The sequence below is a fragment of the Epinephelus moara genome, chromosome 9 (genome assembly GCF_006386435.1).
Source record: "Epinephelus moara isolate mb chromosome 9, YSFRI_EMoa_1.0, whole genome shotgun sequence".
In the NCBI taxonomy this organism is placed as follows: domain Eukaryota; kingdom Metazoa; phylum Chordata; class Actinopteri; order Perciformes; family Serranidae; genus Epinephelus; species Epinephelus moara.
In genome coordinates this window covers 1,214,548-1,231,642 of record NC_065514.1, presented here as the reverse complement: position 1 = coordinate 1,231,642, position 17,095 = coordinate 1,214,548, and the positions used below count along the sequence as shown (strand labels likewise).

The 17,095-nt window shown below is 41.0% G+C and overlaps 3 protein-coding genes across 8 annotated transcripts in view; 2 read left to right on the top strand and 1 right to left on the bottom strand.

Moving 5' to 3' along the window:
- Positions 1-14,132, top strand: part of sec31a (SEC31 homolog A, COPII coat complex component) — a 30,970-nt gene extending 16,838 nt beyond the window's left edge. For 2 of the 6 annotated variants that reach the window (XM_050053418.1, XM_050053423.1), the window contains 9 exons: positions 1,661-1,918; positions 2,428-2,532; positions 5,835-5,925; positions 6,922-7,254; positions 8,933-8,988; positions 9,574-9,837; positions 9,927-10,046; positions 10,142-10,213; positions 11,548-14,132. In XM_050053418.1, the coding sequence (XP_049909375.1) occupies positions 1,661-1,918; positions 2,428-2,532; positions 5,835-5,925; positions 6,922-7,254; positions 8,933-8,988; positions 9,574-9,837; positions 9,927-10,046; positions 10,142-10,213; positions 11,548-11,727 (1,479 nt within the window). In that variant the 3' untranslated portion in view covers positions 11,728-14,132. Of the gene's footprint in view, positions 1-1,660; positions 1,919-2,427; positions 2,533-5,834; positions 5,926-6,921; positions 7,288-8,932; positions 8,989-9,573; positions 9,838-9,926; positions 10,047-10,141; positions 10,214-11,547 lie in introns of all 6 variants that reach the window. The other 4 variants (XM_050053417.1, XM_050053420.1, XM_050053421.1 and 1 more) reach the window with 4 other exon arrangements.
- cops4 (COP9 constitutive photomorphogenic homolog subunit 4 (Arabidopsis)) overlaps positions 1-17,095 on the bottom strand; it is a 520,559-nt gene that overhangs the window by 46,904 nt on the left and 456,560 nt on the right. The gene's annotated exons all lie outside the window — the stretch shown is intronic.
- Positions 15,391-17,095, top strand: part of tmem150c (transmembrane protein 150C) — an 11,372-nt gene continuing 9,667 nt past the window's right edge. Inside the window, exons 1-2 of the mRNA XM_050053485.1 lie at positions 15,391-15,689; positions 15,956-16,044. Of these exons, the coding sequence (XP_049909442.1) occupies positions 15,971-16,044 (74 nt within the window). The 5' untranslated portion in view covers positions 15,391-15,689; positions 15,956-15,970. The remainder of the gene's footprint in view (positions 15,690-15,955; positions 16,045-17,095) is intronic.

Here is a 17,095-nt window from a genome sequence, read left to right as displayed (position 1 = left end):
GAAGTCACTGTAGTATCACAAGTTCTGCATTTTACAACCTGGACCCTACTTTCACATGTTTCTGTATCAAAGTGACAAATGGGAACAACAGTTTTGAAATTGGTTCAGTATTGAGAGAGAGCTGCAGCCAGCAGCGATGAAACAGGCAATGTAACCACTCGGGGCATGTTTGCACCGTCAATTTACGTCCAGTAAAATTGTTTAACAGGCTAACAGGCTCAGATTATTGTTATGTGTCTGACAACGTTATGAAAGGATCCCTACAGAGATAGAGCTTTGTGTTAAAGAGACAGATCCTTTTTGTTTAACCAGAAACAGCCCTGAAATCACCATCACCAAACCCACCAGACTCCATTTAAATAAACAGTCATGTTAGTGTATATAGAGGCAGCATGTTGTCACATCTAACTGGTGAATTAAGGGTTAATTTCAACCAAACCAGAGCTGGTGATTGTTGGAACAGTGGAAAGACAAACCAAGATGGTTTCTGTGTGTTTTAGTTTGTTTCTGTCGACTTTGAATGAAGTGTGTTTTATGATGATGAAATGACTGTTTATTTAAATGGAGTCTGGTGGGTTTGGTGACGGTGATTTCAGGGCTGTTTCTGGTTAAACAAAAAGGATCTTCAACTTTGTTCTTCAGCTAAAAGGTTTATCTCTGTAGGGATCCTTTCCATAATGTTGTCAGACAGAATAGCAATCTGAGCCTGTCAGTGACAAAAAAACCTAAGTTGAAGATGCAAACACACCCTAACTGTTAATATGTTGTTGTTAAAGGGGGATTTATACCTGTGTGGCAGACCCGACGTCGTAGCCTACGCTGTTGTGAGCATTTATACTTGTGCGTGGTGTGTCTGTGTCACTCTGCAGTTACACCTCCAAAACACTAGTTGGCGGCGAAGGTTTCTGTGAAGTGCTGTAAAGTTTAGTTGATTCAAAACACACATTAAACACACATTAAACATGGCTTAATAGAGACAATTTCAAACACAAGTACACAAATCAGCTTCACTATAACTCGCAGCATTCACAGACAAACACTTGTCTTTATCTGGACACATTTTCCCCACAAATACAACATGCTAATGTTTGTTAGCACAAGCCTATGGCATTTTACATTTCATTAATTAGCCTAGCGGAGATTTCCTCTGCTCATATGAAGCCAGGATAAATCACACACAGGACTTAAAATGCTATTTTTGTGGAGGCTTTATTGTCTTCACTTTTTTTGTTTCTTATCTGTGAAATTAAAGTAAATCAAAGCTTTGTTTCCACTGAGGGAAATGGTTTCAGCTTACAGAAATGGTCAGGAGGTCTGCGTCGCCACAACATGTAGTTACATTAATGGGGAGGTGCACGTCAGGCTACAGTGTAGGGCACGGCGTTGATTCGACACAGAAGTATAAATCCCGCATAAGTCTGATGTTAGTCACACAATGTTTTGTAATCTGAGGTACGATGTTTTATTCTTGTGAAATATTATTTAAGACCTTTCCTGTCTAGATTAGTATGAAACAGCAGTCAGTGTGGTGTTTAAAAAGTCTTAAAAAGGTCTTTAATTTAACTAGGCTAAGTTTGAAGTTACAATGACCTGGTGCACCTGACTTATCATGAAACACAGAGAATAACCCAAGTTCATCCTTCTCATTTCGACCGTACAGGTTGCCGTACAGCAGCTCCGTGACCGTCTCAGTCGGGCTCTGGGGCAGCAGGCGACCCCAGCTCCTGCAGCTCCGGTTCAAACCCAGAGAGTTCAGCCTGCCCCGACTCCGGCTCAGCCTGCCGCCACTCTGCCCCGGCATCCGTTCACCCCGATGCAGCCCGCCATGGTGCCTCAGCAGCCCACAGCTGCAGCACCTCCTGTACCCATGCCTACACCTGCTGCCTCCGCCCCAGCACAGCCGCAGTATTACCAGCCAGTACGTACCTCTGAAGTTTTTACTGTCCTTCACTTTGAGATATCGCTCATAAATCTGTGTGTGAAACCTGATGTCTTGTGTTAAAATGGTTAGACATCAGGATTCACACAGACCTGAGGGCAGACTGGTTTCCTGTTCTTCCTCTGAACACTAACATCTGCAGGTTACGTCTGCTAGGGATGGGTTCAGCTCCCTGTCACGTACTAACTAACCTCCTGGTGAAGTACTCATTGCTGTCGTGCTGTAGCCATTTCATTGATTTGATTTCCATTCTAGCCAGGGTTTAAATCACACGCTGTTTCCTGAATGTACGCATGAATTATTAATGAATAATGTGCTTATTGTAGAGGCGGCTGTGTGCCAGCAAAATACTCTAACTTGTTTCTGTAATTTGAACCCTGGCTCTGATCCAATGCCTGTGCATTGTGGTGTTGTTTGGTGCCCCCCTTCCCCCCCGCCCCATGCTGCGGCCATCATCGGTGTTTGCCGTGTGTCTCTGTGTGCTTCAGGTGAGGGCGACCTCCACTGTCACCTCCTGGAGTAACCAAACTCCCACAGCCCTCCCCAATGTCCCTCCTCCTCCTCTTCAAGTAGGCAACGCCTCAGAGCAGCAGGTACACTGACCGCCCACCCAACCCACACACACACACACACACACACACACACACACAGACCTTTGCTGATGTTTACAGATGCTGTTGATGTCCCACATTGGGCCGCTCTCATGTCTGTGGCGCCTTTCACCCTCGCCATCTCACTTCCTGTTGACACTCTTGTTTCCTTGGTTTCCTGTGATGCATGTCTCCGCTCACTCCTTCATTTGTTTCTCTTTGTGTGCTCCAAGTATTGTGATTTTACTGTATAAATATCACTCCTCACACTCTAATGAACGTTAGCGAAATGTAACACAGGACTATTCTGCCCTCTGTTTGTAACACTGAGCTTCATTCTTACAGTCAGAGAACAAAAGCCGGCCTTTTAGAGATGTTCCAAATGTAAAACATTATTTGTGTTCACTAGTGAAGGTGTCTGACTTTTTTATTAGCAAAAATTAATGTACAAAATAGCAGCAGCAGCTTCTCGTTTGACAAATATTACCGGAGCCAGCTCATCTCAGCTCTCCCTAATTAATGTTAATAGCTTGATGACAAGCTAAAATTAAACTTGTTTTGTGTGTCTGTATTCAGCTAAAAGATCATTTATGAGGGAGGAACTGTCACTCTGTAATGCCACTGTACAACCGAGAGTGGACTGAGTGTTTTTGTAGTTTGAACAGAGTGAGATGTCTTCTCTGGTAAAACAGAATCAGAGGAAAAGATGAACCTCCTGCACTCCTGCATTTGAATTCAGTTAAAAAGCCTTTATGTCAAAACATGGCTGCTTACATTAAAACTCTGACTGGTTTCGAATGTAAGGTCTTTGTCAGGGTGCAAAAGGGCGGACATTTTTATAAGCTTGGTAGGGGGTGTCACCCAATTTTGATTAGTAAGTGAGCACAGGTGGGTGACAGCAATGGATTATAATGAGAGGCCATTTTGAAAGTGACACGCCCCCACAAGTGTTTTTTCTTTAACAAAAAAAAGAAGGAAATCCCTGTACTAAAATGAAGATTACGAGTAATCAAATGTCAAAAATATGCATATAAAAAAATGGAAATTACCATAACAAACATTAAAAAACATACTAAAAAATATAAAAATGGTAGCACATCTCAAATTGCCAAGTTAAGGAGGAAAAATGGTAGCACATCTCAAATTGCCAAGTTAAGGAGGCGGACAAGTAGTACTCTGTCCGCCTCCTTAACTTGGCAATTTGAGATGTGCTACCATTTTTACATTTTTATTACTATATTTTATATTATTATATTGGATCATCACTGTTGATGTGCAACCTCCTTTTTCATCTGAATTAAAAAACATACATAAAAAAAAAAAGGTTGGAAAGATTACTTAAAGGAGCTATATGTAAGAAATCTAAAGCAAATAGTCGTAAAATCCTCCTAATATGTCACAGAGACTAAGGAATAATGTTCATATAACATACTGATCTCACCGACAACAATAGTACAGCCAGAATATTCACATTTAAAAAACATTTTTACGGTCTGCAAATTATGTTTATGTTTTGAATTTGTGTTTTGGCCTGTTGCGCCACCCACCGCCGTCTACCAGTNATTCATTTTCGATCATACATTGTAGCCCATGTGCAGGTGGGTCATCGACCCGACTGATTGTTTTGAGAAACAAACGTTAGCAGCACAACAAGCAGCATTAGCAGTGTCCCGGTACATAGCATTAGCAGCCGGCTCCTCCTCCGCTGTATNGATGGACATTTTGAATACTTTCAACTGTTATTCATTTTTGATCATACATTGTAGCCCATGTGCAGGTGGGTCATCGACCCGACTGATTGTTTTGAGAAGCTGGACTTGCTCGAACAGTTCACTGGAAAACTGAAGATCAAGGACGCGGCGACACAGCCCTGCCACTGCAGCTGGGCAAACAAATCACCCCCAATTTCCACCAGATGCGTGTTGGTTGCATCTGCACTCCGGCATGGCAGTGGAGCCGATAGGATTCAATTCTAGTCAATGTGTGTGTTTCCACAGGCTGCGGCTGTGCTGCGTTCCGGCTCTGTCTCATCTGCGGCACTCCGGAGCCCTCCGCAACAGATACACAGGACTTCTATTTTTGCCAGACGCCGGAGCACAACGCAGCAATTCAGCACAGAGCAGCAACCTCGAATCTGTAGGGGAGGGGGGGCGGACACGACTCGCGGCAGTATTTTGAATTTGAGTGCAGTAACTGCTTTGGCCACATTCTTACATACAGCGCCTTTAACTCGTATTCCTAAACCGAAACTAAGGTGTAGTGTTTCTGTCCTATGATATTCAGTGTATCTAAAAAAAAAAAAAAAAAAAAGGTCCTCGAGCACACTACGATCTTTTTCTTCAAAACAGAATCAGAAATTTCTTCAAAACAGAATCAGAAATTCTTAAATGATCTTGGGGGGGGATATTGTGATACGTTAACACTGATGTAAAGCAGAGAGAATTTTAAGAAAGTAGAAATACGAAGCGTGTAAAAATATATAAAAAATAAAATATGTCCATCATGTTACAATGTTAAAAACCAGTATGTAACCAGTTAAGTGTGTAAAAATAAGAAAGTATGTGCATGTCTACATTGCTACATTAAATCTAAGTAGTAAGGATTTAAGTGACGTAATGAAGACACAGATGTCTGATATTTTAACAAAGAAACACGTTCTTGTACCTGAACGAAACCTTAGGTTGTTTGTCAGTGACCCCCAAAAAACATATATATGATATAAATATAAATATAAATATAAATCTTATGTATATAGCACTTTTCAAAACATAAAACTCATACATGTATAACATGTATGAGTTTTAGAGAGTAACATTTAGTGTGAAACAGTCACAGTTTAGCAGGAAACATCATGGCTTGGGTTAAAATAAGTACATTTGTTACACAACTTAAGTACAAAAGTTAGCTAACGTTACATACGTGATGAAAATTAAGTATGTTATGTGAGACAACTTTCAGTATGTTAGTTAAAATAACTCAGTGTTGACTTTTGGTTTCACACGGGACACTAACAGCAGTCTCCTGGGTAAAAGGCCTGTCTTCGTTTGACCTCCTTGCTTTGGGGACTTAGTTGCTCTTTATATTACGTCTCCAGACATCCTCCCTTTGCTCCTGTCATAATTACTTTGGCCACTAGAGCTCGCCACCTATCAGTAAACATAAATATGGGTTGTGATAAGCTGCTTGTACAGACGACCTGTACGATGTTTTAGGTGAAGGACGGTCTGTCTGTTGTGGAGCATAGAGGCCGTTATCAGTGGAACATTCTCTGTCTTTTGTCCTGAGTTTTCTTTGTGTTTCTGCAGGTGGAGCCTTCAAACCCCATGTACGGGATGCCACCACCCTGCTCAGCTGCTCCAGCCTCCTCTGCTCCATACATCTCCCATCAGTACCAGCGTAAGTATTCTACCCAGAGAGTTACCTTTATATTAGCAGGGTTAATAAATCTCTGACGTGGAGAGAAAAGTTTTTAAAATTTAAAAAGAATGTTGCCAAACATGCAGTAACTGTGGAAGACATTCACTGCTGAAGTGTTTCAGTAGTATATATATGTTATCTGTAGGAAACAAAGTTGGCAACATGAACGACAAACTTTCTTCTCTCTTCTGTTAAACACTGACAAACATTTTTGTCTGGAAATGTTTGTAATATTTGATCTATTAGTCACTAACGGAACATGAGAGTGAGCAACTTGTTAATATGTTTATCTCTTTGCCTGTTGAGTCTTTTGTAACCTACGAGCTAAACATAAACGGTCTCGTTCATGGAACGTGAGCAGAATGAATTTGTGTGCAAACTGTTCGCTGAAGGAAATGTACGTGCATTTCAGCATTCATCAATTTGTTAGTAGCTTTTTATAGGTACAAACAAAATCTCTAGGGTTCTTAAAAACATGAATGAGTTATTTAAATTGACTTAATACAAAATTGGAAAACGCTGTTCTCTGAATAAATAAAATAACAAACCAACACGCTCCTCCTCTGTGCCTTTTACGCAGCGCAGCACCAAACTGCATGTCATTTTTGTTTAACTTAATGATCAGAGACACGATGTGGGAGATGTAGACCGTATTTCAGATTGAGTTTTGGTTTATAAAGACTTGTGGATGTGGGAAAGCAATTTGTCCGTCTCCGCTCACACCAGGGAGTTGGAGGGAGACGGTGTCGTTTTACGGTTGATTGGTGTTCAAAGTTTTCCGCTGCGTTTACAAATCCGGATTAGGTTTATGTACTTACATTTCATGAATGAGACCTGTTAGCACGTTAGCATGCACTGTACTGTAACTGTTTATTGCCACTGAGTCTGTCCTGTTGCATGATGATAGTATAACATGCAACAGTGCTTCTTGTTTTTTCTCTAACATGCATGTGTTGTGTCCTGTGTGAACCCCAGCCTACCCCCAGGTCAACCAGTACCCACCTAGAGCTGGGGGGGCTCCTCCTATCTATCATCCTCTTCAGTACTCCTCCTCTGCTGCTGCTCCTCCTCCCGCAGAGCCGCCCGGCTTTCTCTCTCAGTACACACAGCCAACATCTCCGGTCTATCCCGGACAGCCTCCCATCAGCCAGTGCCTGTCCTCCTCTCCTCCCTCTCATCCTCCTTTCTTTCCAAACGCCTCCTCCTCCTATAACGCTCCTCTGTCCTCCGGAGCGCCTTTCCAGCATGGCGGTCCAGGATCTCCTGTGTCGTACATGCCTCTTCCTCCTCCACCGAGCGGAGTCTCAGGTACACAGCTGATCCCGGCCTCTCAGAGAACAGGTCTGCATGACTCTAATCATCCTCAAACTCACTCAGCCTCAACTGTGGTTTTAACGACACGACAAGTTCCTGAAACAACTGTGTTTAGTATCAGTCAGTCAATTTAGAGCATCTGTAACGTCCTGACCAACTGCTTATTAACTTCTTATATACGAAAGTCTTATCTCAAAACTAGACTTCATATAGATATTAATTATATTTTAAGCTGCTTTCAGACAGAGAGTCATCTTGCTTTAGTCCAATTCAGGGTTGTATAATTGCCTAGAGTTGGTTCGTGTTCTCACGGCAGCATTTACAAGAGGACCAGATCAAATGCCTTGTGTGAGAAAGCTGCTCTTGATTGGTCAGAATTTCCATGTGGGAAAAATCCAGGAAGTAAAGCAAACGTTGAAGAAGAGTACACTTGCAAGATAAATGTGACACTTTCTAATGTCACAATGGAGGGACAACTACGCAGGTTGATTTTAGCGCTGCTCATCGTGGACTATATTGCTGTCATTGTTCATTTTAGTCAAACCATACAGTTTGAAAACGAGGCGCGGCTCCAACTAGAAAACAATGTTTTGATGCATTGGATGTGCTGAATGTGCATATTAAGGCAGTACAGGAGGAGGTGCACATTAATAATCCTCCAGGACTGTAACATGCTCATGTTTAACCCAAACAATGTGTCATGTGACTGCAGTTGCTTCACATCCAGGTCGGAACACCTTCTCACCACAAACCAACCGCACCAGAGTTCCTTTGGAACCAGACTGAGACCACCTCTTCAAGAAGGTCTCAGTCTGGTTGTTTTGGTGCACACCTGAGTGTGATTGCTGTGTTCACACCTGCACAAATGAACCACACTGAGGGGGCAAATGAAGTTGAGTTCGAATGAAGTGAACCAAACAGGGCAGGTGTGAAAGCACCCTTAGTTTAAAGTGTGCACAACTTTAATAAGCTGTTATGTGGATTAAACCAGTCGTCTTTGGACTATAGAGAAATGCTAAATGGTAGATGCAGGTAATTTTATTTTGTAGATGGTTAAAACAGAGAATTACCACATAGATAAAACTAACAGGAGGAGATCACCTTTAATTCCAACTGAAGCTTGAAAAAAATAATTTATCTGAAAAAAGTCCAGCTTTTCTTAAACAAATTTGTACGTGTTTTTCCTGGTTGTCACCGTGCATGGGTTGATCGAACCGAATCACTGAGCTACGATAAAGATTGCTTTGATTTTTCAAAATGATTTTGATCACATTTTAATGAAAATAAAAGTCTTATATTAGGATATGTGCAGCAGAATCAATGCAACATGTAGATTAGAAGTTGGGTTTTAAAGGTAAAGTTCGACATTTTGGGAAACACACTTACTTGCTTTATTCAAGGGGACCTGTTATATTCATTTCAGGTTCATACTTGTATGTTGTGTTTTTACTAGAACATATTTACATGCTTTAATGATTAAAAAAACACTTGAAACACTCCATTGCAGCACCTGTCTCCTCATGAAAGCAAAGAAGTGTATTGAAAATGTCGAGCTTTTCCTTGAAATGTTGAAAGTTTGTGATCAAAGTGAACGTTTCAAATCAGAAACCAGACTGTTTCTCTGTTAGTGTGAGAATGAGTGGATGATTAGGGTTTTGTTTTTCCTCTGTAGGGCCTCAGAACGGCTGGAACGACCCTCCAGCTCTGAACAGAATGTCAAAGAAGAAGGTAAGTCTGCTGACTGAAGTGTGTTACTGCAGTTTGTCTTGATCTTGATTTTAAGTCTTAATATAGTCATAGATGTCCTGAAGTGAATTTAGTCAGTGTCAGGATTTTTTTCAAAGATTTCTTAATTTATAAGGGACACTGGTGACATGTTTTATACTTCCTTTGAACACAATCCAGTCAATCTTATTTCCATTTATGTAATTTGTATATATTCTGTGTTAACACCTTATTTTGAAAGGCAGATGTAGCCTCATGTGTATCCTGGGCCGTTTAAATGCATTTACCATAAAGGGCAGAATACGGGTGCACTCCAATTTTAGTGGCAGCTGATTTGAGCACAGAGATGCAGCGCCTGATGTTTCTGCATCACCTCAGCTGTCAGGTTGATGGTGTTCGTCTCTTTGCGGTCTTTGAAGAGATACACAACATTTTTACGCTGAAATGACACCACAACATTCAGAAACATTATACTTGAAGTAAGGGACATTATTTCAACCTTAAATGTTAAGTGTATTGATTATAACGTCAGGGGAAACACTGGTGTAACAATATATGTGTGAATAAAATGTGTTTGTCATCACACAGCCGGTTCCAATGAACTACACCCCTCCTGCCCCCATCACTGCTCCCATCATGGCTCCACTTGGTGGTGACCCTCAGGCCCAGCCGATGCCTGCTGGGGCCCCTCAAGCCATGGTCCAGGGTCCACATGGTGCCCAGGTCCCCTACTCAGGCATGCACCAGCACCAGCAGCAGCAGCTCTCCTCTCCACCTCCACCCATGAACCCTGCAATGCCCAAGACCAGCATGGAGGGCGCACCAGGAGCACCTACGGGAGATGTTATACAGGTACACAGTTCACACGTGTCACTGAATATAAAGATGTGTTTGACACAGCAGACTTGTTCTAATCTTCTGACCCTGTTTGACCCTTTCAGCCTCTGCAGTCCATCCCTGCTGAGAAGATCATGAAGAAGCCCATCCCTGATGAGCACCTGGTCTTGAAGACCACATTCGAGGGGCTCATCCAGAAGTGTCTGGCTGTAGCTACCGATCCTGTGAGTTTAACTGACTGGGAGAACAGTTACATTTATCTCTACTGAACAAACTCAGTCACTGGATGTGTAATCATTCTCTATTTTATCTTTCACAGCAAACTAAGAGGAAGCTTGATGACGCCAACAAACGTCTGGAAGCGCTTTATGATAAACTCAGAGAGCAGACAGTGAGTATCCGCTTGGCTTTGTTTCTTGCACCATGACAGAGGACATGATAAAAAGCTTGGCTAAGTAAGTTGGTGTTGAATTTAAAAACAGAAATGGACTGTATTTATGGGCCTCATGCAAGAAGCACCTGTATGATGGTGTCACCTGCAACTCAGCTGGTCAGACACCAGTGGCTCGTTTTAGAACGTAAAGTGTCTCTAAAGCCAGTCAGCTTGTAGTGAAGTCTGCTGGCAGAGTCAAAATGCCCGCGGACGGCGTGTTGGCTTGCTGCAGCTGGTGCTCTGTTACTGCCGAGCCCTCTGTTTCCTTCCTCACGGTGTGCCAGTGTCAGACGGTGGGTCACTGCCACTGCACAAATCTGGGTGTAAAGTCGGGGGCCAATAGCTCCTTCCAAACTTGCAGCCCTTTCGCTCGGACTGTACCCGAACCTGGCCTTCATTTTGATCTCTGAAAACAGACAGACATATGAATACCTGCCAAAATAGTCAAACAGCCTCTGTGGTAGTCGCTGCTACAGTTGGTGTCACTAGCACCACATGTTGCCGTGATGACACACACACTCATGAGAAGAAAACAATTCCAGCTGTTGTGTCGTCGTCCCGGCTGGTTATCAATCTGCCAATTGTTTTCTCGATTAGTCAATTGGATCTCTAAACCCATGAGAAATTTTTGAAAAATTCAGGTCACATTTTCCCTTCGAAAAAAGAAACGTATAAAGCTGCAGATGGCTGGAAGATGGAGGCAATATGGTGTCTGTTAAGTTTTAGACCCTGGCACAGTTTAATTCAAGACCACAGTTTTAGTCTCAACATGTAAAACACTACTACAGTAATATTTAAATACGCTCACTATGGTTTATAGCTGATCTTTTGACAGCAGCCATGAAGGAAATCAGACCGTAGAACTACTCAAACTGCAAGACAGCTGATGACAAGAAAATCGTTTGATCATTCAGACGCTTTGACCCCCTCAAACTGCACAACAAACGACTATTGATCCAGCTAAAATTCTGATTCTTAAATTAGTGTGGGGCGACTTGTTTGTGGCTAAAATTGTATATGATGCATAACATTTAATCCAATGTCCATATGTTGGAGGTGAAGAGTCTTTCCATTTCCACAGGATGAGCCTACTGTCCAGAAGTGAGCAGAACTTGCACAAGTAAATTTAACATAAAAAAGAATAAGGGAGGTTCAGGATACAAAAATATTGATGCTTGAGGCCCAAAGTCTTGAGACAGATCAGGACACATTGATTGTTCATCCTGCGAAATATCTGTACTGGAGTTAACACAGGATGATTCTCACTAACACTCTTCTCTTCCTCTCTGCAGCTCTCTCCCGCCATCGTTGGAGGACTTCACAACATAGCCAGGAGTATAGAGTCCCGCTCCTACACGGAGGGCCTCAACATCCACACACACATAGTCAGCAACAGCAACTTCAGCGAGACGTCAGCGTTCATGCCCGTGCTCAAGGTGGTGCTGACACAAGCCAACAAACTCGGCGTCTGAAACTCCTCCCAGAGTTTGTGACCGGCGGACGGCGGAGAGCGAGCGCTCAGCGGTTGAGATCTTTTCACAGGGAGCTCCATTTTAGACTCGCAGTGCGGACGAGGAAGAATTCTGAAATGTACGAAAAATCCTGCTGAATTCTTCTTTGTGCCATTCTCGTTTTCTGACACGACTCATACACAAGCCATGCTATCAGTCGCACTCAGTGGTGAAAGTAAAATCTGGGCCCTGTGCAAACAAAGGGCTGAGACGAGTTAAATTCAACTGCAATCTTTAATCTAAGAACACGCAACACCAAACGTTTGTTTTTCATCCAAACTTCTAGTCGAATGAATCAACATAGGAAAATTAAATGAATATGCAATAATTGTATTGAAGCATAATAAAAGTAAAATCTCAGAATTAGCTAAACATAAGGAAGGCACAGTTTCAGCATGTTGAATATGGAATTAAACCTAAATTACTATGGCATTTATAGACCAACAGAAGTAGGAAAAGCAACAGGAACTTCAGGAATCTTAAGGGCATTTCTGTCAACGTGTGTTGAGATGATCATAACTAAATTTTGTATATTTAAATCTCGTCGAATTCGGCATTAATATCAGACTGCTGACACAGCAGAGCAGCATGCTTTCAGCTCACAATCATTAGCTTGTTCATCTTTATAGTCTTTCGATATTTGTGCACTACAATAATGCTCAGATACCTTTTTATAATCCATAAACACATAGGATTCTCTCTCCAAGGTTCATCATGCGTTATGGTTTACACATAATGCATCATTACCTGCATGCGTTTTGCTTCAGACCTGCAGGTGACGCAGGTTAGAGAAGACAGACAAGTTAAACAACAGGGCATTAGACTGACTTAAACCAGTAATCACTCACAAAGCATTTCAAGCAAAACTGATGCTATTTTAAAATTAAGCTAATATGACTTTTGTTCGTATTTGAAGGTCCAGTGTGTCGGATTTAGGGGGATATATTGGCAGCAATGGAATATAATATAATAAGTATGTTTTCCTTGGTGTGTAATCACCTCGAAATAAGAGTTGTCGTGTTTTTGTTACCTTAGAATGAGACGTTCATATGTACATAGCTAGCAGGTCCTTGTCTACGGAGATCGCCATGTTTTTACAGTGTCCCAGGACGGACAAAGCAAACTCTGGCTCTAGATAGGGACGTTTGGGTTTTTGCATCGGCCACTGTAGTTAGCAGCCCCTTAGCGATGAGAGCGTCAGAAAAAACATTGATTTTTCAACATGAAACGTCTTTATTCAGCTTTAAATCACAGGGTCCGTTTGTTTCAGAGAGGAAGAGACCTCTGTGGATGATTCGGTTCCTGGTTAAAACCTCCAGAATGTCTGGATCTTTAGTGGTCAGAGAAAAAAAGTGAGCACTCATTAGCACATGCTAGGCTAGCAGCGTGTCTCTGACAAGCTAAATGTTGGAGTAGACCAGTTAAGTCAGTTTGTTTCAGAGAGGAAGAGACCTCTGCAGATAATTCAGCTCCCAGTAAAAAACTCTTGAACGTCAGGATCTTAAGTTATCGGTGACAAAAGTGAGCACTCCTTAGCAGGTGCTAGGCTAGCAGTGAGTCTCTGACAAGCTAAATGTTGGAGTAGAAACACTGATTTGTAACGTTTAACTGCTTTATTCAGTTTTTTGACTAGTTAGAATGACTTCATCAGTTTGTTTTGGAGAGGAAGAGACCTCTGTAGATGATTCGGCTCCTGGTAAAAACCTCCTGAACAAAGAGTGCTGCAGGAAGGAACTCAAACTAGAAGAAATTTCATCTGGTTGCTATCTACAATCCTCACCACTAGATGTCACTAAATCCCCCTAAATCATCCACATTGCTCCTTTACAGCAACATTAAACCTTTTTAAAAACGTACCTAATAAGACTTTTGTTCGTACCCTTATCCCCTCTTTGTGCTTTCACTGGCTTACTTTCACCACTGGTGTCACTACATACAAACACATTGGACCAAGATATTGTCAGTGTGTGGGATACGTCAATGCAAAGCAATGCAATCCCATTTTGTTGAGGACATTTTAATGTTTTATTTCAGTTTTTTATTCTTTTTGTGTCAGTGTAATCATGAGGCTCAGCAGAGTGCAATGGACTTTTTTTTTTTTAAAAAGCAACTGCTTTTAATGGAATTTTAAAGTATGCATGCTTCAACGCTAAGTCGTCTTTAATGGCATCGGAGGTAATTATCGGCTGATTAATCAGACCTCAGAAGGAAACTGGAAGAAGACTTGTACTTGATTTTCATTCCAACTACGATGAGGGCTGTAGTCTGAGCGGTCAACCTCAGTTTATGTTGTTAATAAAGGAAAACAAGTCTTTGTTTAAGATTGACTACATGCAATATTTTCAATAAATAGTATTTATTTACAATTTGATGTCACGTCATTTTGATTTTAGGTGCTGTCTACAAAGCCTACACCTGAAGCTGTGGTCACTAAGCTTACTAGTATAATGAGTTGCTTCGAGTGACAAAGTTCCAAGAACAGTTCTTGAACTTAAGACACTTTTTTTCACCTAGTAGGTGGTACAAAGGCCATGTCCTTATGCATTGGCTGTCGGTTAGATTCCAACTCCAGCCCTTTGCTGCATGTCATCCCCTTTCTCTCCCCGTTTCACGCTAAAGTTTTCCCATCTAATAAAGACAATAATCCCGAAAATAATCAGAATTTCTCCTTAACATTAAGACTAGATCCTGGTAAAGATGAGAGTTATTCGCAGATCATCTGAGCCCGTAAGAGAGCTCCGAAGGTGGAAAACTTTTAAGAGGCTTGAGATTTCGGTGAAGACTCTCAGTCATCAACGTCATGGTTATCATAAGTGCTATATCGTAGGCAACTGGACTTGCTTGAGTTTCTTGAAGACGTTCACCTCACATCCAAGAAGCTTCTTCAGTTCTAACTGACTGGTGCGGAGTCGCAGGCTTTAAACTCTGTGGGTGGGAACCCTTACAGCGCCGTTAAGGTCACACGTGAGTCGTTGACCCACCTGGCCATCATGGGAGTCGTGTATATAAACGTTGATGATTACAAATTGGTTACATTTGAATATCTTCTTTTCAGTGGTTTTAGTTTATATATATATATGTTTTATTGCCCAGTTTAAAACATTTATTAGGAAAGTTATAAAAATAAAAAATAATTTAATAAGTTACATTACTTCAATAAAGCAATTAAAATAATTACATTGCTCATTATATTTTTAACAGGGTAACTAGCAATCTGTAACCTATTACATTTTAAAAGTAACTTCACAGCACTGACTCAAAGTAAGATTTTGAATGTAGTACTTTTACTGTGAGTATTTTCATCGTGTATTACAGCCACTTTTATTTAGATTAAAGATCTGAGTACTTCTACCGCCCCTGTGTGTTTTACATAAGGATTTATATTTAATTTAATTTAAATCTGATTTTTGATTTAATTCAATTAAGTTAATTCAATTAAGTTATTTTTTTTTTAAAAAACAATTTTTATTTTATTTTTAATTTAATTTAATTTTTATTTAAGTTTATTTTATTCTATTTTATTTTATTGTATTTTTTTTTTTTAAATTTAATTTAAATTATTTTTAAACAGTCTATGATTAGGGTACTGTATCCTATTTCTTTATCTATTGATTTACGTTTCGGCGCTTTTATTTTGAAACGACTGGCGCTAAAACCGGAAACGCTCTCCTGTCAAAGTTAATCTGACTCATACCTGCTGTGTGACAACACGACGACACTATCACACACTAATCACTGTGTGTCAGAGCTGTAACCGACAGTAATTACCCGCCATAAACACAGATAATGTGGAAGTTAATGTAGGCTGCAGTGTAACGTACTGTAACGTAACCTTCACGCTCACCTGGAGCCCCGCAGCCCCGCAGCCCCGGAGCAGAGCGGCGGTCGGACCGGTGACGGATCATCCCCCCGGGGACGGACAGGTATGTTCGGCAGTTTCATCAACAGTTTACAGCAGTTACCTTTTGTTTACAAACCAACAAGAAGAACCTGTTTATTATCTTTACTGTTTACATGTACAAGTGTTCTGCTGCTCACTTCCTGTCCTGTCACTGAGTTTTATTTTCATGCATTAATTATTAAATACAGAAACTACAGTAGCACTGAATGAAGCAGGGGAGCTGTAGCCTGCGTGTAATGTAAATGTCTCCCACACCACATTATGATATTATAAATTAATGTCTTCCAGACAGACTGAGTCAAGATGTGGAGCTGCAGCCTGTGGGCTCTGCTGCCTCCACTTTACTCCGCCTTCACTGCTGCTGGACTCTGGGTGGTGTAAGTTCTGTTAATTATAGCGCCACATTTACAGCAGAATTTATAATAATTATAATTTAAGAAAGAAGAAGCCACGTCTCAAGGTTTCTTTGTGATATTTTGTACAGTGTGCTGAAGGATTAAGTTTAATCTCTGTGCAGAGGAGTGTCAGTGAGGACCTGCTGTGGCAGGAAGGTTTGGACATGAGTCAAGCAGTGTCAACTAAATACTGAAGTTAAAAGAATACTTCACCCACAAAATGGCTATTTGTAAATCATTGGGTCATGCCGTGTTACCTGAAGAACACTCTGTTATTCTTGTATGTCTCCATGTAAATGACTATCTAACTAATTTAGGTCCCACATTAACAACAGCAAAATTTTATCAAAAATTCCATTTACAAACTCTTGCACAACTGCAGTACAACCCAAGTCTCATTTATCCAGTCATAGGCTCAGTACTTCCCAGAAACATTCATGACTGTATGCAGGGCATGAAGTTTTTTTTTGTTTATGCAAAAATGCATGGATTGGGGAAGTACTGAGCAACACAATGACTAAGTGTTTATGTAAGGTGCATTTTTAAAGCAAGAAGCGACTTGGAGTTAGTTACTGGGAATAGTAAAACAACTATGAAGAGCAGGCGATAAATGCAAAATGATTTTTAAAAGTTGCAAAACAACTACAAAGAGACACAAATGACTATATAGATCAAATAAAAAGACAAACGATTTCAAAAAGACGTACAATTACGATAAAGACACTCAAAAGACAACAAAAGGAGGTAAATCAACTACTAGGAGACACAAAATGACTAAGAAGACACAAAAATGTTTGTTAAGAAGCAAAAGATACACAAAACAACTTCAAAACGACTAGGAGACACACAAATGTATCTTAAAAAACACTGATGACTATAAATAGATGAAAATAATAATAAAAATTAAATTTAAAGAGAGGGGGCGGCACGGTGGTATGGTGGTTAGCACTCTCGCCTCACAGCAAGAGGGTTGCCGGTTCGATCCCGGGCATGGGAGCCCTTCTGTGCGGAGTTTGCATGTTCTCCCCGTGTC